A 22,676-nucleotide genomic window follows, 5' to 3' on the forward strand; every position below is an offset into this window, starting at 1 on the left:
AGCTCTAAAGGCATATCACATTGTCTTCAAGGGGTGAAATCAGCACACTGCAGTGTCTCTGCAGGAGCCCAGCCAGGGCAAACCTGCTCCTGCCAAGAGCAGCTGAGTGTGAGCTGAACAGTTTCACATTTAGCTGGGCTGTTATGTTGAAGGATGCTCGTGGGTATTCCTTTCCACCCCAAGGAATGGGGGGAAATGTCACTTTTGTCCTGTTTTGGAATGGTGCCAAGTATTCCATTTGCTTCTTAGACTATTGCTATCACTTTTTCAGATTTGTTTTAAATGCTCTGTAATTCATGAGATTCACTCCTGCTGCTGAGTCGTGTTCCTTCTAAAGCAAGGCAGCGGCTCCAAAATAATTTCCTGTGGCAGCCCTTAACCCTTTTTGAGCAGCAGCCTTTGCCTCGGTGACAGTTGTAACAAACACCCAGAGAGAGGGACTACACTGAGCCTCCATGACATGGGTCTGGCTGATTTGCTAAGGCTGGAGGAATGAGTGTCTTTGAGGTGGAAGGACAAGGTGGAAGAACATAAACATGGGAAGAGATCAATCTTGAATTTTCTGAAATTAATTTTACAAAAATGCTTGTTCACGAGTGAAGTCGAGTCTACTTCAGAAATGTATGCAAAAGCAGACCCTAATTTTGAGGGTTGTCCTTTATGTTGCCATTTAAAAAGAGTTTAGGATAAGTCAAAAAATCCTATAATGATTTGGATTAGAAGGGGTCGTAAAGATCATCCTGTCTGCCATGGCTGGGATACCTTCCACTACCCCAGGTTGCTCCAAGCTCCATCCAGCCTGGCCTGGGACACCTCCAGGTGTGACGTTTCCTCAGTTTCTTTAGAGACTTGGGTGATGGCTTGTAACTGGAGGAGGGGAGATTTAGATTGGAAGAAACATACTACTGTGAGGGTGGTGAGGCCCTGGCACAGGGTGCCCAGAGCAGATGTGACTGCCCCTGGATCCCTGGAAATGTCCAAGGCCAGGTTGGACAGGGCTTGGAGTCACATGGGATAGTGAGAGGTGTCCCTTCTTCTCAGGGGGTGAGATGGCTGGGGTGGGTGGGATGATGGGGATGGATGGGATGATCTTTAAGGTATCTTCCAATCCAAACCATCCTGGGATATGCTAGAACTACTTTTTCTGATTCTATGTTACTTTAATTACAGTTGTGCTTTTGCTGCTGATTAATGATAACATAACAAAGCATTGATGGGATCTGCCAGGACTGGGGGTAGTTTAGGTGCTGATGCTGGACAGGCAGGGTTTGTCTGTGTCTTTCTCATGGTCCAAGACCTGCCACTCTCTTTTTGGCATCCCAACAGCTTGCTGCTATTGTCCCTTGCACCACCCTTGTACTGTCCCAATACACACCGTTGCATTGATCTCTCTTCCTTAATGTTTTCTATGTAGAAAGGAAATAAATAAATTACAGTATGAAATGCAGTTCCTGGAATGAATTACCCAAGTGTTAATAGTTTTCTGTTTTGTTTTGTAAGCCCCTGCTTTTCAGAGTAGTTTGCTGAGCAAATGTTGCAGGTATTGGAAGTTGCTGCTTGTCCCCAAGCTGCAGCTCCCAGTGCCTCACTTCATATTTACCAAGTTGCATCAGATTCCTGATACCCTAATTCCTATTGAGTAGGACCTTGTTCTGTGAGTAGTCGCATTGATTTGTCCCACTAAACCAGTGACAGAATTAGGTTTGATGTTTTGTGCATGACTCTGGAGGTGATTTGTCACACTACTGGCTTCCAAAGTGCTGTCTGCTTGCTGGTGGTTACTCTGTATCTCTGGAGAAAACAAAAAAAAAAAAAATGCAAATTTGCACTGAAAAGCAAGAGTGAAGGTTCTCTTCATCCCTTCTCACCTCCCCAGCCCTGTACACAACCTTCTCTCCAGCCAGACAGAAACCATTCTGTCACTTCAGTATGGGCAGCAAAACAACCATAGCTCATTTTCTTGACCATTTTTGAAATTTTTAGTTATTTTCCTTCCCCCTCCTCTTTCTCCTGCTTCCCCTCTGCCCTGCTTCCCCACTTTGGATTATTGTCAGCAAGCCATGGGCATGGAAGTGCATACATTGACAATGGATTTCCTCCCTGGGTGATGCTTGAGCTCTTTTGAAATTATCTTGCATGTGCCTATACACAGTTGTACTTTTTCTCAAAGGTGAAAAAGCTTGTGGTTAAAGCCATTTGGATTTTGTAAAAAATCAACATTATCTTTGTATGTCTGTGTAGGTACACCAGAGTTCATGGCCCCGGAAATGTACGAGGAACACTATGATGAATCTGTGGATGTCTATGCGTTTGGAATGTGCATGCTGGAAATGGCTACCTCAGAATACCCTTACTCAGAATGCCAGAATGCTGCTCAAATCTACCGGAAAGTAACCTGTGTGAGTACACATCCTTAATTGGTCTTGGATCCTGTCATTGGAAGGTTCAAAAGCATATTTTGATGAGGTGTCGGTACTGCTGAGTGTATACTGCGTTCTAGAAGATGAGGTATCTGAGCTCTGTGTTGCACAAGCTGCTTATGCGTAAGCTTATAATTCTACACTTGGAGTGTGTTTTGATACAGCCACATCAAATATTTTCAGTTATCTTTGTCGCTGATTTTATCTCCATTGGCCACAAATACAACCCAGTGGGCTGGTGCTTGGTGGTTTATTTCTTCTTAGAGCGTTGCTTCCAACCCAGAGTCACTCACAAATAATTTTAAAGCCCACAAAAGGCCTTGGAAACTGCTCAGCAGTGCAGTTACCTTCATCCTGTGGCTGTAGCAGCTCCCTTGGCACTGCAGGGAGGTGAGTGTGTGCAGCCATGGATCTGCTGGCTGCTGACCATGCTCTGCACCATGGACTGGCTGCAAACCATGCTGCAGCTTCTCAGTGACATGGAATGGGTTTGATGGCTCAGGGGAGTTCCTTGACTTTATCCCTGTTATTCAAAGCCAGGTTGGGCAGGGCTTGGAAGCTGCCTGGTCTAGTGGAAGGTGTCCCTGCCCATTACAGGGAGGTTGGAATGAGATGGTCTTTAAGGTGCCTTCCTACCCAAGCAATTCTGTGATTCTGTGATCATAGAACCACATGGTTACTCCATGTTGTTATTCCATGGCTCTTTATTCACAGTGTTTAATTAGCTTTGGCACAAGGGATGTTGGCTGTGTTTTGATATGGTCCTTCAGATACAGCCGAAAGGCTACCAGTGTGGGCAGCTTAGGGGGCACCTCCTTGGACTCTAGAGCTTCACAGAGTGGCTCACAAGAAGTTCTTCTAATTTCAGGCTCTGTAGCCTTATGTCCTGAATGTGAGACCAGTCAGGTACTCAGTATCACCATGGGGAAGGTGTGTGTGCACCTGGAGCCACAGAGAACATCGAGCTCTTCATTGCTCCATGTACCCAGAGAAGCTGTGTGCACACCTCATAGCCATCTGGAATATTGGTAATTAAGACTTTGCAAGGCTCCTAAGCCTCATTTATTAAAGCAATAGCCAAGATGGCAAAGAATAATGATTAATCAGAGGATTCCTAATTAGATGTTATATTACAATTTTTAGACTTAAGTAGCCATTGTTTTAAACACTGATGGAAGCCTGAGGCAACTAATTTTCTATGGCAGTAAAATTTACACAGCTCATGATTAGATGGTAAATTATTATAGTTTTGTAAAACTGGCTTTATACTGGCAGCTTCAGAGAGGAGGGAGATTGTGTTTATCATATAGAAAAAACAATGGCAGAGAAGCTGTTGAGATGTCCTTGTAGGGGGTATTTTTGAAGCAGAGCTGTCTGTCAGGGAAAGCTGAAGACAAAAACATCAGGTACCAGCACGGAGGGTGTGCAGTTTTCACCTGAATTTGGGGTGGTAGCAGTGGGAGCAAAGGCACCAGGATTCCTTAGATGGCAAAATTGGCATTACTGTTTTTCCAAGGAAAGGGTTAACCAGCTCCCTGTGGAGTGGAGAAAGCCCTGTCAAATGCCATGAGCTGCACAACTGTCAGGCAGGAAGGAGGAGCTGGGGGTGGACCTCTAGGGTGAGGGTGCAGGAGGAGCCTCATCCTGGGGGAGATCCTCTGTCCTAGGAGGAACCTTCTGGTGGGCTCAACAGCTTCTCTAGCGGAGCTGCATCCACAGGGGAGCTGCCAACAGAAGGGACCCTGCTCTGAGCAGCGTGAGTAGCCTGTGGGGTCTGAGGAGGTGGAGAAGTTTGGGGTGTGGGGTCCTGAGCCAGCCCCATGCAGTGGGGTCTGCCTTAAGCTGGGGCAGTGGCTACAAAAAGACAAAGTAACTCTAAGATCACTGGGATGAGGAGTTTTAGGTTTGGTGATGCAGCAGCTTATGTGAGCCTTGGGGCTTATAGACTGAAATATAGTCAAGAATTGAGTGTAGGCTGAACCTAAGAGGCTGAATTAGACTGTTTTCATCCAGTATTAGATTAGTTTTGGGGAATCTCAATAGAGCAGAAGGTCGCTCTAACCTTCTTGGATGGAGAGGATGCAGAGCCCTGAATGCTGTAGCTTCTCAGTGGGACATTTGCTTCTTTATGAAGCTGGGGCATTTTTTGTACTAGAAATATAAATACTATTTCTAGTGTTTTAAATTGAGGGTCAGTGCATTGTGAAATGTGTTTACTGTGTCTAGCTGCCTGATGCCTTTATTTAACAAGTATAAAATAAAATAACTTTCTTTTCCTGCCTTGGGCTCAGCATTGTAGTGGCAACCACCAGAGTTGTTGATAGATAGCATCCATAGGGATTGGAATTGCTGGCTAGAGTTTGCATCAAGGAGTGACAACCAGCAAAATGTTTAGAATGCCTACCTTCTGTTGGGTCCCACTGAGCTGATATTCCCTCTACTGCCCGGCACAGGCAGGGTATGATTTGGGTTTTTCAGTAGTTTCTACTCTGTGTCCTAACACTCTACCATGCCCTTGCCTGATACTAGGACATGAGATACACCTCAAGTCCTGGCTGTGCATGTCATACATGTTGGTCTTCCTTATTGGTGTAGAAAATGTAAACATTATCTTTCTGAGACATAATTTCAGCATATGTCACATTCTGCACATCTGTAGTGTAAGATTATTATACTTAATGTATTTCAGTGACCTTTTATTCTGCCTGACTGTATTCTTATGGCTAAATTGCTGCTTTAAGTTTTGCATTCCTGTTTTTCTATGTGTGCCTGTATGTTTGCAGTTGTGCAGGATAAGGAGGTGGTCATGTTTGGGAATGTGCAGAGGGGCTCATTTCTCTGCCAGACAAGACATGCTTGTTCCAACTTGTCACCTCTCTCTGCCCTTTCAGCCTGAATGATGGAGTGTAAACATTTCAAAAATGGATATGTACCATAAATAGGAAACACATCTTTCCCAAGCAGTGGGGCCAAGCCACATTTACCACAGTTCACTTTGAAGTGATTTCCTGGTCAGCATATTTGCAGTGCCCTTCGTTCTGATGCCGTAATCTCATTTTTCATGCATAACTTGATGGTTTTTCTTACTCAGATTTTTTTGTGTTTAATCATTCCGCCAAGTGATTTTGATGTAGACAATAATGATGAAACATCGGAATCTGTGACCTTCCCAGGCTGCTCCAGCCTGGTGTTTTCTTAGGCACGTGCTGCAAAATGCACAGCAGAGCAGCTGCATCTCCAGAGAGTTCCTGGCCATCTCCTGTGGTACAAACCTGTACTTCAGAACAACCCTCCCTCTGACAGTGTTCTGGTTTGCATGTAAAGCTTTCATATTGTTTGTTCTCATCAACTATTTAAGGTTTCCTTCGCATATGCGGGCTGTATGCCATAGTGCACACAGGCAGAATTAATGCTGTGGCTGTGGCATAATGGCAGCAGGCAAATAATGCTGTCAGTGTCATTGCATGGACTTCTTGTTCCTTTTGGAGATCTTCTTAGATCTGCAGGTAACCCTCTTAGCTTTGCATTAAGATGGAGGACCATTCTGGAGGAGAACAGAGATGAGTTTATAATTGTACATAGTGATGTCATGGAACAACATCCTGGTAAAATTGAGAGCTTTACCTTCATTTCACTGGCTTCAGAGAGTGCGTGCCAGAGTGCAGTTTAAGTTGGAAACATGGCTTAACTTTTTTTAGTAGAAGTTTTTTTCCTTTTTTAGGAATGACATGAACTTAGAGTTACCTTCAGGTGGAAGGTCGAGTGGTGGCCCAGAGCAGGCTGTCTCTGGGGTAGAGGGGCACTTCTAGGGGCCAAGAAAGCCTCTGGAAAACGGACTGACATGGGTCAGATGTGCCAGTAACTTGTGTGGCATTTGCTGTGTCCCTTCAGAGCATCGTGTGCTGCTCTTCCAAAGTGTGCTCTGTTGATGGAAAATGGCAAGCGGCTGTTTTTAGACCCTGCAGAATAAGCCGCACGTTTCTTCCCTCAGCATGAAGGATACAACTTTTTTTGTATGTGTCTGGCTGTAGAAGCAGCTGCCTTGTACTGGAGGGCAATGGATCACGAATCTAATTGGTTCAGAAATAAAGGATTGGAGATAAGTGGTGGTGAGGGAGTCAGAATAAATCATCCTGTTTGGGGCAGAGAAGCTCTCAATTTGATCTCTCGTTTTGCTGTTGGTTTATATATGTGTCTGTATATTTTAACATTTGAGGAATCTGTTTTATCATTATGCCCTTTATGCCACCCAGTGAGCCCTGCCTTTCACATGTAGTGGCATTGAATTTATTTTAATTTATAGGAGGCTGTACAGCTTTCAAACTGTCATGGATAATCTCTTAGCTAATACACTTTGAATTTTGGTGCCGTGTTTCCTTGGGAATGCTCAGGGAAGACAAATGGCTTTTGTTTAGGTGAATGAGATGAGTCCTTTGGTGGCAAATAGAATCCACCTTCACTGTCAGGGGCACTGTGCTGCAAGGGACAGTTTGCAGCATCCCAATGAGCTGGCCTTGGAGAGTTTAGTGAAGAGTAAGGAAGAAAAGCATCCTATAGCACAGGGACAGAGAGAAAACACTTTGCCAAAGCAACTCTGTTCAGTACTTCACTCCACATGTTTTGTCCTCGTTTGTTTTAGTCATTTACTCATAGCTTAGCTGTTCAGCAGATTGACACAGTGGATATTTGGAGAGGAGTCGGGATTCCATCCAAAGATGGGGAAAATAAAGTGTTGGTGGAAGAGTTGCTGTTTTTCATTTGTGGAAGCAATTTGTAAGGTCAATATTGGGAACCAGTCATCAGGGGTCTGATGCTCTGGGCTCCCTGTGCCAAGGCCTCCCCACCATCACAGGGAGGAATTTATTTCTTATACCTAATCTAAACCTGCCTCTCTTCAGGTTAAAGCCTTTATTAGATCTTATTACGCTTTCTTCCTGGAGAGTGTCACACTAATATGGAAATCAGTTTTCTCATAGCAAACAGTGAAATGAAATGTATAGATTTATCCTCCTTCCTGATGGAGAACACACTAGACTCCTGTAGCTTAAAGGTGAATTGTGGTACAGAGGAGTCCTGCTGAGAATACATTTTGATGGTGCTTTGTTTTCTTTCATTTCTAATTCAGGTATCCTAGCTCTCCTAAGAGCTCATCTTGGCACGTTGGTGTCAGCCTGGGCTTTGCAGCCCGGGCACTCCAGTGCCTTCTGACACATTTTTCTAATACACAAAATTTGAACCCTCGTCTCATCAGTAAGATTTAAGTTTGCTTAAGCAAATAATTCTTTTTAGTGGGTCACAGCCAGCCACCCATGTGTACAGATTATTTTGTTTTGTTCTCACAAAAATGGGTTTCTTTGGATCTCCGCAGCTTTCTGCTGAAGGAAAACCAAGGAGCTGAGTCTTTAAGTGTTTTCTATATTTTTTTATTGTTTTTTCAAAATCTACAATTTACATATTTCACACTAGAATTTCAAGTCAAATTTTAGTCAATAAATTTGAAGTAGAATCTGAGGCTTGAATAACAACAGAATGTTCATAAAAGGATAAAATTATAATCTGATGCTGAAATATTCAGAAATTCTGAGAGAGGCTCCAGCCCTCAGTGAAGTTCATCCATAAAAATTATTCAGGAACTTAATTCAGTGTATTGTTTGTAGACCCTCTTTGAAAATACTTGTTTTCTTCTTTTAATCCTCTGGGTGAGCCAAAAGTCCACTCTGCAGGGCTCCTTATCTGTGACTGCATGAGCCATTATTTACTGTTATTTCAGAGTGAAACATTAAAAGGATTTGTATGGAGCTAAATGTTCCATTCACAATTCAGTTATGTGCTTAACCACATTCTGTTTTCTAGATAAAGGAAATTGTCTTTCCTTTTTTTTCTGCTCATTGACTTCATTGGAAGTACTTGAGTCCTTAAGTGATAGGGTCCAACTGCATCATCTCTTCTCAAATAAATTTTGTCATATTTTCATCTGTATACATCTTGGTTTAGTAGGTAGAGGTAATAATGTGTTTTTAAAAGTGAATTAATTAATTCTGTGATTTATGCTGGACATAAAAAATAAACAGAAGAACTTCTTGCATTGCCACTTGTCACCTGTAGCTGAATATATACATGGACGTGGGGAGACTGATTCTGCTTCCCAGGTTTTCTTCTGCAATGGGTAGTTGGTTTTCTCCTTGAAAGGCCATGCTCATAGGTTGCTGCTCCAAATCTGTTCCCAGCAAAAATGCTAACATTTGACAGAGATTTTATTAGATTTATAGGTTGCAGCTGCTCTTATCGCATATTCCCAAGGGGTTTCTAACAATATCCTGGGAAATTTGGGAACAATGCAGAGATGTTGTATTCTCCTGCTTCCCTGCTTGGTTTTGGGGTTGATCTTTAATTTTTTTATGTAGAGGGGAATGTGTTGAAGAGTGTTTGGGTCATGAAAAAGCAAGAGGGAAACAGGAATATGGACTATTCCAAGGTATTTTTCACTCATTTTCAGTACTAGCTATCTCAAGAAAACTGTGATTATCTGTCTGTATTCATTTAGTGCTTTGAGAGTTGAGGCAAAAACATAAAAGGAATAATTTCAGAAAATGGTTATTTTTAAAATTTAAACTTAGCTATTTCTTGAATATTCACTTCAGAGTCCAGAGGATATAAAGGTAAAATTTGCAAAGGTTGGTAAAGAAAAAGGAATACTTTCCCTGTGTATGGCTGAGCTCATGCAAACTAGTGTATTACTTTTGAAGTGCAATGGTATTTAGAAGTATAGTACTCCTAAATTCTCAACTCAGTTTTGCATTAAGACTAACAACTTAAAAGTGTTAGTAACTTCCTGGGTTGAGTTACCTTTGAAATGCAGGGAAAGTGTGCTTCATTAAGAGGTATAATATAATTCTTTTTCACATTGAATTGTTTTTCTTTATGCTTTTAGGGTATAAAGCCAGCAAGCTTTGAGAAAGTTACCGATCCTGAAATTAAAGAGATAATTGGGGAGTGCATCTGCAAAAACAAAGAAGAAAGGTGTGTTTCCAGGTTTTGTATTAAATAATGTGTATGCAGGGATTTCACAACTGTCTGTGGATTTCTGCTCTGGTCTGTGGGTCTCCCCTGTGCAGAAGAAAATGCAGCATGGAAGTGCAAATCTAAATTATTTCCTGCTTTCCTGATATTCATTGTCAGTATAAACAATGCTGTTGTGTCTCTCAGCTGCACAGCATCACTGTGGAGTTGAGCTAGGGTACTCTTGCAATTTTTGGTTCAGCAGTCCAAAAAATGTCACTGGGAAGGTTCTGTAGGGGACAGGGAGGGTGATAAAAGTTGGTGTGGTAGATTCATAACAAGCTGTGGTAGCAGATTGTATTGCCCTCTGGACATGGAGATGCGTTATGCCTAGTTTCTAGCTTTGGTTTTAAAAATTAATGTGTTACTGGTCTCTGCCAGTTTGTCTCCTGCTGAGTATTTCCTGGCTTTCACAAATACAGTTTTTAGGGACTGCAGCTGACTGCCTAGAGAGAATCTCTTCTCTGGTACTCTTTAAGCTCAGATACTTAAGAAAAGTTGAACAAAGCTATGATCTGCATTTCTCTAAGTGCTTGTGGTATATGAATATTGGAAATGTCACTTTTTCAATTTCACTTCTTTTTCAAAATCCCACATCTTTTCAAAAAGAACAAAATTCATTATTGGTGAACATGAAACAGTGTAAGTGTTTCCACCTTTAATAGCAATTTCTTTTTACAAACCTTTCTGAAATTGTTGACTTGCAGTGTCTGATTCTTCTTTATATCCTTTGCAGATATGAAATTAAAGATTTATTAAGCCATGCCTTTTTTGCTGAAGATACTGGGGTAAGAGTGGAACTTGCAGAAGAAGACCATGGTAGGAAATCCTCTATTGCCTTAAGACTCTGGGTAGAAGATCCTAAGAAACTGAAAGGAAAACCCAAAGATAATGGAGCCATTGAGTTTACTTTTGATCTGGAGAAGGAAACTCCTGATGACGTTGCACAAGAAATGGTAAAATACACTTCTGATAAAAATGTGTATATATAAAAAGTGATGCATAAATGTCAAGGGTCAACAGGAACGAGCTGGGTAAAGTAACTTCACTTGAACCACTCCAGGTGTCCAGTTTAGGTGATTTGCATTGATTTTTGAATGACTACTGCAAGAAAGGGGTGAACGGGGAACAACTAACTGAGACATATTGTTTGAAAACAGATGCCTGAAATCACAGTTTACGTAGCTTAGGGAGCATGGAGGTCTGGTCTACTTTTATATTTTGCACGCTCTTCTGCCACTTTGTATAGGCTGCTGAATGACTTTGAATTTATTTAGAATCTCTTTAGTTCCAGACAGCAGCTAGTAATACATTAGAAGAGTTCAGAAGTTCAATCACAAAATATCCTGCATTGAGTTCTCCAAAACACTTTCCCGCATCTCTTCTGTTGGTGTTCCTTAGAAGGAATGTAGATGAGAAAGGTCTGTGGTCAGCTGCTCGACCCCCAAACTTCAATAGGAAACTGGATTCATGGAGTTAGGAGTAAGCTTTGGATTCTTTAACCGATAAGTTTCACTTGCTGAATTTCTGTATTTTTATAATGGTGGAGTTTTGTTAGAGAATATGTGTTCCATTTTCACCACTGTCCTTGAACTCCTATTTTGATGGTGTCTTTGCTGCAGTTGTTTTGGTGTTCAATATCACAGAGGCTCAGGGTCAATAAGGGCTGAACCAAGGGTCTGAACATTCCTGTGCTTGCAGAAACATTCCTATTAGACTCTGAATCCCTAGGGATCCCATTTAATGATGTCTTCACCACTCGTGTCCTGCTCAAGAGGCATTCATTTCAGTAATGCTGCCTTGCTCTGCTGGAACTCATCACCCTCTACTCCAAGTTTAGTGGGAGGAATTCAGGCTCCTTTGTCTTGTTGTTAGTTTGCAGTAGGTCCAATGTTTTTCCAGCAATTTATTACTACAGAACTCTTTAGTTTAAAAATTGCTCTGGTACCATTACTTACTGTTATATTTTACATTTAAATATTGATGGAAATATTTGGAGTTTCACAGTTCTCTAAGTTGCTTGGTCCATAGTTGTCATGTTTTATTTTGAAGAGGAAATAATTCTCATGAAAAGTATATTTAAAAGGATCATGCCCAAACTACAGTGACACTGTACCTGTTCCCAAATTATTAAAAAATCTGTATTCTACATTAATGCATACTTAAGAGACTACCCATTAAATGCTTTCAAACCTGAGGCTGTTGCAGGGGCAGAAAAAGGGGACATTTATTCCTAAATGTCTATTTCCATGAATTGTGGAACACCAAAGCCATGTGCTTTCATCTATCTGTTGCTTTGTGTGCTGTGGAAGAGAAGAATGCAGGAGACCTTCTGAGTACAGGGAATTATTTATCACTACTGATGGGTTTTTGGTAGTTAGGCAGTCCCACCTGCCCGAAGGATATGGGCAAAGGGAACTGGAAACATTCTAGTGGGTTTGGAAAGTGAAGTTAGCTCTTGAAGCTGTTTTAAGATGCTTTGCACCCATTAATTTTAGCAGCGAAAATCTAAGCTGTGGAAGTGTCTTATGTTTGGGCAAGAGCAAAGCAGGAAAGCCTCTAGAGATCGCCTGTGTATGTAAGTGCTTTCAAATCTGTCGAATGTGCATGTTAAGAGTGTAGGGAGAGCAGACAAAGCTCTGGTACGTCATTCTTAAATGAAAATTCATACCCTGCCCTGCAGGAGATTATGCAAACAAATAACACAAAGATGAATTTCCACTTTATCTGTTGAGCAGTTGAGTTCTGAGAAGCCTCATCCCCTTTTCCATCAAATAGGAACAGTCTGCTTTTTCTTTGTAAAAGTCAATCAATACTGACTGACTTCACTATTTAAGAGAAGTTAATTTGAAATGTAATTCTGCTAACATCTTGTCCTTTATGATTTGCTGTGCTTTTAAGCAGAGCAATTTAGATAACTCTGTGTGCTGGACCGGTTAAGACAATAAATTCAGATTTAAGAGCAGTTTGATTCACTCCAGGTGCATTGTTCAGAGATTCTTTTTCCTGTTTTGTCTATTCTTTTAGTGTTAAAAAGAAAAAAAAAAAAGAAGGAAACCCATCTGCCATTAAACTTGCTCTCCTCAATGGATGTTCAGTGGTGGGTAATTAGAGCCAGTATATATTCAGGTCCTAGACATTACATCTTGGGTTTTTTAATGCATTAGGAATAGAAGTTTTACTGAGAAAGAACCCCACTCCATCAAGCTCTTGAGTTCCTGCTCTTGTGAGAAATAAATTTATATAAATTAGTGTTGTTTCAAATGGATATTTTCTTTGTTGGGAAGAGGTTCCAGTATTGTGTGTATGCTTGTGTGCATTCCAGCCACATGCTTGGGACCTTGCTAAGTGTGTGCTCCTCTGCAGATTGACTCAGGCTTTTTCCACGAGAACGATCTCAAGATTGTGGCCAAGTCCATCCGTGACCGAGTGGCGCTGATCCTCTGGAGGAGGGAGCGCATCTGGCCCAGGATGCAGCTGGAGGAGCGCCGCGACTCGGAGTGCCTGGACAAGCTGAAGGCGCCGCAGGCACAGCAGGTCCAGGTCACCTACCTGTCCCACACGGGCCACCACATCCTGTCGGAGCCTGAGGAGCCGGAGGCGGACCAGCACCCCTTCCAGCAGAACCTGCCCGCCAGCGTCACCTCTGTCGCCTGTAAGTCCTGTGCTGGCTTTGGGGGCACACGGGGATGAATGTCTGAAGGGGAAACCCACAGTGACCTGAGCTCAGATGAACTGATGTGGTGGGTGGTTTTGCACAGTAGCTCAAAACCCACAAACATCTGGGACAGATGCATGACAATTTTGAAAGCAATGAAGTTTCAAGAAAACCGTATTATATACATATCTCTATATAACTCTCTATGTATTTGGCTACTAAACAATTATCACAGAGTTTTTGTTTCACTGCTCTGGGCTGGTATGTAAGCACATTTAAGTAAAAGATGCGTTACCTTTAGCAAGACAGCTGCTGCTTCAATTCAGGTATTTCATAAAGGGCTACACTGAGGTCTGCTTTGAATACTGAAATATCCATGTGTACCTGTACAGGAAAAATCCCTTTTTAATGATGTCTTCACCACTCGTGTCCTGCTCAATGATATGAGAAATAGCTACATTTACATAACACTCACAATATTGCCACATTCACAAAACTTTATCTGAAGCTAAAATTAGCTCATTTCATTTTTTTGGATCATATCCTTATTTCATGCTAATTCCTTTGAGGAACACTGCAATTATGGCTCTTTGTTTCTAGTGCTGCAATGAAGTGACTTGTCCAGCACAGCATGGGAAGCACATGAGTTGGCAAAATGTTATACTAAATATAACCTCCACAATTTATTTTTTCTCCTCCTCAACTTGTAACTAGAACTTGGTATTATTTGGGAATTTGCTATCAGATTATTTGAACATTTTCTTAGCATAGGACCTCTATAAGTTAGGGTGGCACCCATTCATATAATTTGAGATTAAATGTAAAAGTGGAAATTAATAACTTAATGTGTGCAATGTACATTCTGTAAAAATCTGAGACTGGCTCACAGCTTTTACTTTAGCACTCTACCATTAGACTCTCCTTTTTTTTTTTTTTTTCCTTTGAGGTCCTGAATAATTGTAATAAAACAGAATGTTAATGCAGCAGAAATCCCATCATGAAAGTAGGGCTATATTGGCTCTTCAGAAATGAATTTAATAAATAGAGAGGGGAGTTTAATTTTGGAAAAGAAAAACATTTGGGGGAATAGTTTAGGAGTACTGAAGAGAAACGTAATCTCTGGTGCTATTAAAAAATAATTCATTATTTAAAAGCCAAATAATTCCATATTTAGAATGTGGAAGAAAGAGACAGTGGAAGGTGTTGGGGAAAGAAATAGTATTTAAGCTTAGCTGTAACTTAACATGGTTTTTGAAACTGTGTTGCAGTTTTCTTTCAGTTTTGAATTTTAAATCCCTATTAGATGCTATTTGTCCTTGGGATACATCTAGCTGCAGTCTGGTTGTCTCACTTTCTTTCTCTAGTGAAGAAAACAGTAACTTAGGCTCAAACAGAGCTGGGCACTTGTATTTTACACATTTTAAAAGTTGTGAAAAGACTTTTTAAAGTCAGTAATACCGAAATTTCCAGTTCCCGAAGGGCTCAGTGCTTGCCCAGTGCCTGTAGCTGTGTAGTTCCATAGGTTAACTGGGCAAATGCTCCATGAGAAACTCCCACAGAGCTGAGTGTGCCAAACCCACTGGAACCTGCACAGGGGTTTGTGTCTGACCTTAATTGCACTACACTCAAGCAGAGCATGACTTGCTGAACTAAAATCATACAGCATAAAGAATGTTGTAATTTTCAGGGCTGCTGATAAAAGCAGTGTTAAAGTCAGTGCATCCCTGGAAGATGGAGCTCTAAAAGACCCCATGATCTGCTCTGAACATGACAATCAGGGTTTCTTTCCTCTCCTTTCATCTACAAAATCTATAAGCATCTGCAATTCTGAATGTCAGCCTTATGCCCTTTAAAGGATATAGTAAAGTGCCTGAAATATCAGTGTGTGCAGAAGTCCATGGGGATGGGTTTTGGCTTAAGAGAAGCAGTGTGTGCCTTTTGTAGAGCATAACACTGGTGTTGTATAATTTATTTATATAAAAGCAGGGCTAGAGTAGTAAAAATGCTAATTACGTAAACCATGGTGACCTTGCTCTATGATCATCCCTTAACATGGGGAGCTGTTGAACTTTTAATAAAAATGACTGTGCTTCCAGCTGACAGCACGTTTGACAGCGGCCAGGGTTCCACAGTTTATTCGGACTCACAGAGCAGCCAGCAAAGCGTCATCTACTCGTCCCTGCCAGACACTGTCCCTCCTGCCATCCAGAGGGTGTACAGCCCCCCCCTGAGCGAGGGTCAGCCTGTGCCCCACAGCCTCCCCCAGCTTGGACACTACCAGCAGCCCTCGGCAGTAAGTCCAAAGCTTTTTCAAATAGTTCTGTACCTTGGGTCATATTTCGTATTATCATTTATGCTCTTGTTCCCAGAGGGTATGGATTCCAGGGGTGTCTGTATGCATTCCTCACTTGCCTCTGTGCATAGTGACCTGCTCAGTCGCTTATCAGTCTGTGGGCACTGAACTGCCTTAGTGGCTTTTCAGCAAAGCACAGGAAGGACATGGACCTGTTGGAGTGTGTCCAGCGGAGGCCATGGAGATGCTCTGAGGGCTGGAGCCCCTGTGCTCTGGAGCCAGACTGGGAGAGCTGGGGGTGCTCACCTGGAGAGGAGAAGGCTTCAGAGAGAGCTCAAAGCCCCTTGCAGGGCTTAAAGGGGCTCCAGCAGAGCTGGAGGGGGACTGGGGACAAGGGATGGAGGGACGGGACCCAGGGAATGGCTTCCCACTGGCAGAGGGGAGGGATGGATGGGATATTGGGAGGGAATTGTTCCCTGTGAGAGTGGTGAGACTCTGGAAGAGGTTTCCCCGAGAAGCTGAGGTTGCTTGATCCGTGGAAGTGTCTGTCCCTCATGCTGCTGTCTCTCTGCAGCCCGTCCTGCCTGTGGTGCCAGCCACGCCCGCCGTGGTGCCCCAGCACTACCAGGAGCCGGCGATGCCGTTCCCCGTGGTGCCCAGCACCGTGGCCTCGCTCCCGCTGGGGCAGCCGCCGCCACCCGTGCTGGCCGGCCAGCAGGTGAGAGCTGGGTTCTGTCATGGAGCCATGTCCATCTCAGCCCTTCCCTGTGGCTGCTCTGCCTCACACAGGGTGCCCAGAGAAGCTGTGGCTGCCCCTGGATCCCTGGAACTGTCCAAGGCCAGGTTGGACAGGGCTTGGAGCACCCAGGGACAGTGGAAGGTGTCCCAAGTTTCTCTGCAAAACTTCCCAGAGTACCTGTGTTCCTCAGAGACAGCAGTGTCCAGTGAATGTCCATGGTAAGGAGGGTAGGGCAGGACAGCAGAAGAATGGAAATTAGGGTGAGAAATTCAGCTACCTACAGAATGAATTGTTTTGATCTTGTCTCAATATGCACTGGTGGATCAGACATGTGGAATCAATGTTGTGTCTCCTAACTTTTATTTATTTTTCCAGTTTGGGTGACCGTGCATTTACACTGCTAAAGTTATAATGAGGCAAAGTTACCTAATCTGCCTGGATATTTTCCCTTCCCTGTGCCTTACCCAATTCACAAGCATTTTTTAAGACACAAGCTAGATTTGAGAGGGAGGTTTTAGGAAGCAGCTCCATTCCCTGAGCATAGTTTTCCTGTTCTAATGCGATGTCTCCTGGAGTGGGAGGTGACTGGCAAGCACCAGTGCCCTCTGTCCCCTTGGTGAACCATGGGTAGCTGTCTGAGCTGCAGATTAACCCGGCTGGGGTGCGAGAGCAGAGCTGGCTCTGGGAGCTGGCAGCTTTATGAGCTTCAGCCCAGCGCCGTGGGCATGCGGCTCTTCCACCCTGGAGCTGGGGCTTGGTCCTGCAGGAGCTCCTCCATGGAGTGAGTGGGGTCCCCCCCATCCCAGGTGGGTCTCCTTCATCCTTCAGTGTTCAGGTGCCTCCACTTTGGTGGATTTGCTCTGTCCCATCACCAGAGCCAGGCTGCTATTCCCATGCATTTGGGATTGTAACTGGGGAGATGCCATGTCTTTCCAAAACATAGGATGGCAGAGCTTCTGTGTGCTGCAGGGCCTGGGTGAGGCCACTAGCCCTGTGGTCCCCTGAGTCACCCTGAGCCAGCCTATGCCTCAGGGTCGTCTTTTTGAACCAGAAGGGTTTTTTTAGTATTCCCAGAACTAATTAGAGGAACTGAAGAGGAAGATACCAATAGCACATAAAATGTGGGGGTTTGTTACTTTTTTGCAACTTTTTGTCTGTTCTGCTGTCTGTGAAGCCTGGCAGGCCAGGGGACCACTACTTTCTCTGGAAAAGTAAAGCTGCTTTTTTGGCTACTACATTGTCACTACAGTACATCAGAAATATCTGGAACTTAGCTTTTACTGCAGTTATTGTGGTTGATTGTGTCTCAGGTAATACGTGTTGTATTTTCCATGCCTGCTCCATTGTGTAGCAACTTCTGCTTGCCAGGATGAGCTGGGTATCAACTGTATCTTGGAAGTTAGTGGGTGGGGACTTCACAGGACCAACCCAAAAAATCTCTGGGATTTAAAGAGTGAGTCATTACAAATAGCCTCTCCAAGACAATTAGCACTTGTCATTTTATATCTTGCATTTAAATGGATTTTAAGTGTGGGCTCCTGTGCAGTGTTTGAATTGAGTGCTTGTCTCTCCTGGGAGCTGTCCCTGCTGGAGCACATCCTGAGGGGCTGGAGCATGACCAGGGCAGGGAATGGAGCTGGAGAAGGGGCTCAGCCTGGAGAAAAAGGGGCTTAGGGAGGACCTTCTGGCTCTGCACAACTCCCTGACAGGAGTGGGCAGCCAGGGAAGAGTCGGGCTCTGCTCCCAGGGAGCAGGGACAGGATGAGAGAAAATGACGTCAAGCTGTGCCGGGGAAGGTTTAGGTCGGATATCGATGAAATTTTCTTTACTGAAATAGTGGTTAAGCATTGGAATAGGCTACCAAGGGGAGTGGGGGAGTCACCATCCCTTGAAGTGTTCGAAAAACATCTTGATGTGGCACATGGGGACATGTTTTAATGGTGGACTTTTCAGTGCTGGGTTAGTGGTTGGACTCAGTGATCTTAGAGGTGTTTTCCAACCCTAATGAGCCTGTGATTCTGTACTCCAAGCACTAGGTCTGTCCTGACAGTAAGATGGGGGGGAGCAATGGGGAGCATGGCCAACCATCTGGTTGTTTTGCAGTACACAAGCAGTAACCTTTTCCTTCCTGTCCCGCAGCAGCAGCAGCAGCCCATCTCGCAGGCAGCCTCCCTGCAGCAGGTGCTCGGCAGCCAGCCCGTGTGCCCGCTGCCGCCAGCCCCGCACCTGCTGCCGCCCTTCCCGGCGCAGGGCTCGCAGGTGCCCGCCAGCAGCACCCCCCTGAAGCCCCTGCAGATCTCCACGGTGCCGCAGATCCCGCCCGTGGCCCCTTCCCAGGTAAGGGAGGGCTGAGCACAGCCATTTGAGGAGAAATTTCCAGCTAATAATTAACATGATTTGCAGGTTTTGTGTGGCTATTTTGACTGCATGCCAGTTTAATTAGGCGATAAAAATATTCTTGCTCTTTCTTAATTCCTTGTATTTCTTTGTTATTTGTTTGGTGAATCAGAAATCTCCTTTGTGCCCAACTCTGTCCCATCCAGTTAATGGCAGCTCCAAAATGGCAATAATTTTTTGGGGTTGTTTTGGTTTGGTCTTTTGCACTGTTCCCTCTGGCACAATCTCTTCCCCATCCCAGCTTGAGGGCATGAGCAGTTGCCTGTTTTTTCTGCTATTTTCTGACCTCCTGACTTCACCACCTTCCCCCAACACCTGCCAGCCATGTCAGTGTTGTTCTGCTCTGGGTCTGTTCTCTGAAGCAGGGACAAACCCTTCCCTTGGCCTAGGAAGGTGGATGGTGCTGTGTTTGGTAGTGACAGTCACCATAATGTGAAGCAGTTTGTGCCAAAGGGCAGGAGCAAGCTGCTGCCATGATGCCAATGTCTGCTCCATCACTGGGAAGTTTTGATTATAAAAACCCTTTTTCTGGGCTCTTCCGTGCTGCCTGAGTTGCAGCTTGTTTGAAAACAAGGGTTTAAATTGCCCACTTAATTTTGCATGAAAGAGTTTTGCGTTAGGTCTGGCCCAATTCCTTTTAATTTCTGTTAAAATTAAAGCAGCTTTTAATTAGGATGTTGCTTGAAGGCTTCAGGCTGGTGTTAGAAGTAGTTCTGAGCTTCTGAGGTATAAAAGTGTCCCCCTCAAATGTATTTTTTTTTGCTTTTACTAGTGATTTAAATGTAAATCAGTTTTTATTACTGCTTGTGAAGCTCAGGGAATTAATGGAAGTGATTAACAAACAGACATAATTATCCTCCCGGCACAGGTGGTTTTTAGGGACTTGTGTGGCAAATGAAACTGCTTTATAGCATCAGTGAAAGCACTGGCAATTCATGCAATATTTCTTTTTTTTTCAGATTCCTCAGTTTCCTGTCATTCCTGCAATTACTCCTCTGGCAGGGCTTGACAGCCTTCCTCCAAACCTGTCTGACATACCTGCTGCAAACGTGCCCCCCATTCCTGCTCCCTCCCAGTACTTTGCTCCAGCTGTGATCCTGCCTAGCCTGCCCATGAACCCCACACTGCCCATGGCACCCAACTCCCCCGCCCTGCCCATGCAGGCCGTCAACCTGCCTCACACCACCGTGGCTTCTCTGGTGCTGCCCTGCCAGCCCATCGTGCCAAACATGCCAGCGGCCACCATCCCGCTGCTGGCGGTGGCGCCGCCGGGGGTGCCGCCAGGGCTGCCGCCGCTGCCGCCGCAGCCCGTGTTCCAGCCCGCCTTCCAGCCACTGCTGCCCAGCGACACGCCCTCGCCCCACCACACGCAGAGCTCTCAGCCCATGTCCCAGCCACAGCCACCTCCTCCAGCCCTGCAGCCCAGCGTGATCCACCCTCCTGAGCCGGCTCACCAGGTAAATCCGCCGGCCGCGGGGCTGGGCGCTGCAGGGTGCTCTGGGGCACTGCCCTTCCTGGGGCTCTCTTCCTCGCCAACATTAATCCTTGTTCTTGAGATGTTTTGTTGACTTCTTGCTCTCAGTTCTGGAGGTGGTGGCTGAAGCTGTGGGGTAGCAGGTGATCTCCTCAGCCAGGGACAGGGGTTGTCAAGGATAAAGGGCTTTGAACAGTAAATGAGCAGAGCGCTTTCTGAATTTCCTCTTCCTTCTTGGTCTCAGATCTTGGGAAGTGTGAGCTGTGGTTTTCCCAGATCAGGAGGGCATACCGAGCCTTGCCCCTGTGCCTGTAGCTCATCCATGTAGGATGCAGGGGCTGCTGGGTACACACAGCAAATACAGGGAAGCTGGCGAGAGCAGTGGAGTTATTTTGGTGTAGAACATATTTTAAACAGCAAAGGGAAGTCGTCCTCTGGTAAGGACTCTGGTAAGCTCTGTGGAAGAGCGCTGTCAGACCTGCAGGGCAGGGATGGAATTTAGCAGCAGACTCTTTTCCCCCTTGAAAAAAACGAAGCGTGAATGAGCTCAAACAGTATTTACACGGAAACTGCCTCAGGAGTGACAGAGTCTGCAAATACTTCTCTCGCCACATCTGTGATATGTCAACGTGAAACACAGTCTGACCAGAGCAGGAAAGGGCACTCAACCTGTTAATAAAGCATTTGGAAAATCTGTGTTCTGACATATCCCTTCATCATAACACATTAAAATTTGTGGCATTCCATGCCAACCTGTCATGGCATCTTCAGAGCAGGACGTAGTTTTTAGATTTCTCTCTTCAGCCATATCTTTTGTACAGGATTACTGTCATTGAGAATGTCAGCAGCATGGAGTTTGGGAGTGTTACTCAGTGTTCCCTGTGGCTTTAGAGGGAATGGAATCAAGCACATTGGACACAGTGAGCATGGCAAATACCAGAACTGGAGAGCTGATTTGCCCAAACCATCCTGACACAGTCATTACCTATCAAATATGTGTTGCATATGGAAGAATTTAGGATAAAAAAATAGCTATTACAATGTGCAGAGGAATATTTTAAAAAACATTGTTTTGATTTGAAGATTTCTAATGGAGAGGTATTTCTGTATATAATGTCGTGCTGTTTTCACAATTGATGTTTAGCACTTCTGAGTTTTGTTTTGCCTGGGTACATCTATATGGGCATTCACTTAAGAGCTGCACTTGATAATCCTTGTGGGTGCCTTGCAAGTCAGAATATTCTGTGATTTGACATTGAAATATTTTGTGAATTATTCTCGATATATAAGATTTAAAATTAAACCAGCCTTCTGTGGCATTATACCACCCTTGTCAATCTAACAACCCCCCCTTGGACAGCCGTGTAACTCTGAGGTGTTGTGAAGCACATCCTGTCTTTACTTTTATCTGCATTAAAACCTGGAATAATAGTTTGAGCTCATACCCAGAAGCTGCTGAGAGCATGCAGCAATGAAATCACATGGCCTAGTTCTCATCTGAGTCTTATTTTTTTACTGTATTTTCCAATAGCCTGAAGTCCCTTTGTGATGATACTTCAAAAAAAGTAAAAATTGGGCACACTCTTACCCAGTACTAAAAGTCTGTCTTTCTTCCATATGCTTCTTTCTTTCCTTCTTCCTTTTTCCACAAGCTCAGTCCCTCTGGAAAAATACATGATGTACCTAAAAGGAGAATGTTCTGATTTTAAATGTACAACCCAAAAGGACTGTTATGCAGAATAACAATGCAGTCTCTAAGGTAGTTGGCATCCTGTTGCCTGGGTCTGGTTCCCACCAAGTGCTTACGCACTTGAGTTATTTTAATACACTGGAGAAATCCACTGAGAAAAGTGAACCTCCCTCGGTCCACATGGACGTGTTGGTAGGATTGGGGCATTGGGTCTTGGCACATCAAGGGTTAAGTTGGGACTGCAGTGTGTAAACTGCACTAAACTGAAGGAGGACACAGGTGTATATTCAGTGAAAGAGTTAATTGTGTCATTTGTACCACGTCCTCGTTCTACATATCTGGCAGATTTCTTAAAATATCCTAAGTTAGGTTATGGGTAGAAAATGCGTTTTTCTCTGCATGGACAGTGTGGGGTTGTTGAAAGCAGAGCAAAGTATTCAGGAGAATGAATTCATCACCTAAGATCTTAAAAGCAAGTCCAGAGGAGGCCATGGAGATGCTCTGAGGGCTGGAGCCCCTCTGCTCTGTATCCAGGCTGGGAGAGCTGGAGGTGCTCACCTGCAGAGGAGAAGGATCCAGGGAGAAGTCAAAGCCCCTTGTAGGGCCTAAAGGGGCTCCAGCAGAGCTGGAGAGGGACTGGGGACAAGGGATGGAGGGACAGGATGCAGGGAATGGCTTGCCACTGGCAGAGGGCAGGGACAGATGGGATATGAGGAAGGAATTGTTTCCTGTGAGTGTGGTGAGGCCCTGGCACAGAGTGCCCAGAGGAGCTGCAGCTGCCCTGGATCCCTGGAAGTGCCCAAGGCCAGGTTGGATGGGGCTTGGAGCAGCCTGGGACAGTGGAAGGTGTCCCTGCCCATGGCAGGGGGTGGAATGAGATGAGCTTTGAGGTTCCATCCACCACAAACCATTCTGGAATTCTGTGATTTTTTTTCCTTTCTTAGCA

The 22,676-nt window shown here is 44.4% G+C and overlaps 1 protein-coding gene across 14 annotated transcripts in view; it reads left to right on the top strand.

Annotated features, from left to right (window-relative positions):
• Positions 1-22,676, top strand: part of WNK2 (WNK lysine deficient protein kinase 2) — a 94,972-nt gene that overhangs the window by 36,960 nt on the left and 35,336 nt on the right. For 12 of the 14 annotated variants that reach the window (XM_064431896.1, XM_064431902.1, XM_064431899.1 and 9 more), the window contains 8 exons: positions 2,242-2,399; positions 9,352-9,440; positions 10,216-10,435; positions 12,846-13,134; positions 15,234-15,430; positions 16,005-16,148; positions 18,309-18,506; positions 19,526-20,023. In XM_064431896.1, coding sequence (XP_064287966.1) covers positions 2,242-2,399; positions 9,352-9,440; positions 10,216-10,435; positions 12,846-13,134; positions 15,234-15,430; positions 16,005-16,148; positions 18,309-18,506; positions 19,526-20,023 — 1,793 coding nt within the window. The remainder of the gene's footprint in view (positions 1-2,241; positions 2,400-9,351; positions 9,441-10,215; positions 10,436-12,845; positions 13,135-15,233; positions 15,431-16,004; positions 16,149-18,308; positions 18,507-19,525; positions 20,024-22,676) is intronic. The other 2 variants (XM_064431897.1, XM_064431904.1) reach the window with 1 other exon arrangement.

Source organism: Passer domesticus, chromosome 9 (genome assembly GCF_036417665.1).
Source record: "Passer domesticus isolate bPasDom1 chromosome 9, bPasDom1.hap1, whole genome shotgun sequence".
Taxonomy (NCBI): domain Eukaryota; kingdom Metazoa; phylum Chordata; class Aves; order Passeriformes; family Passeridae; genus Passer; species Passer domesticus.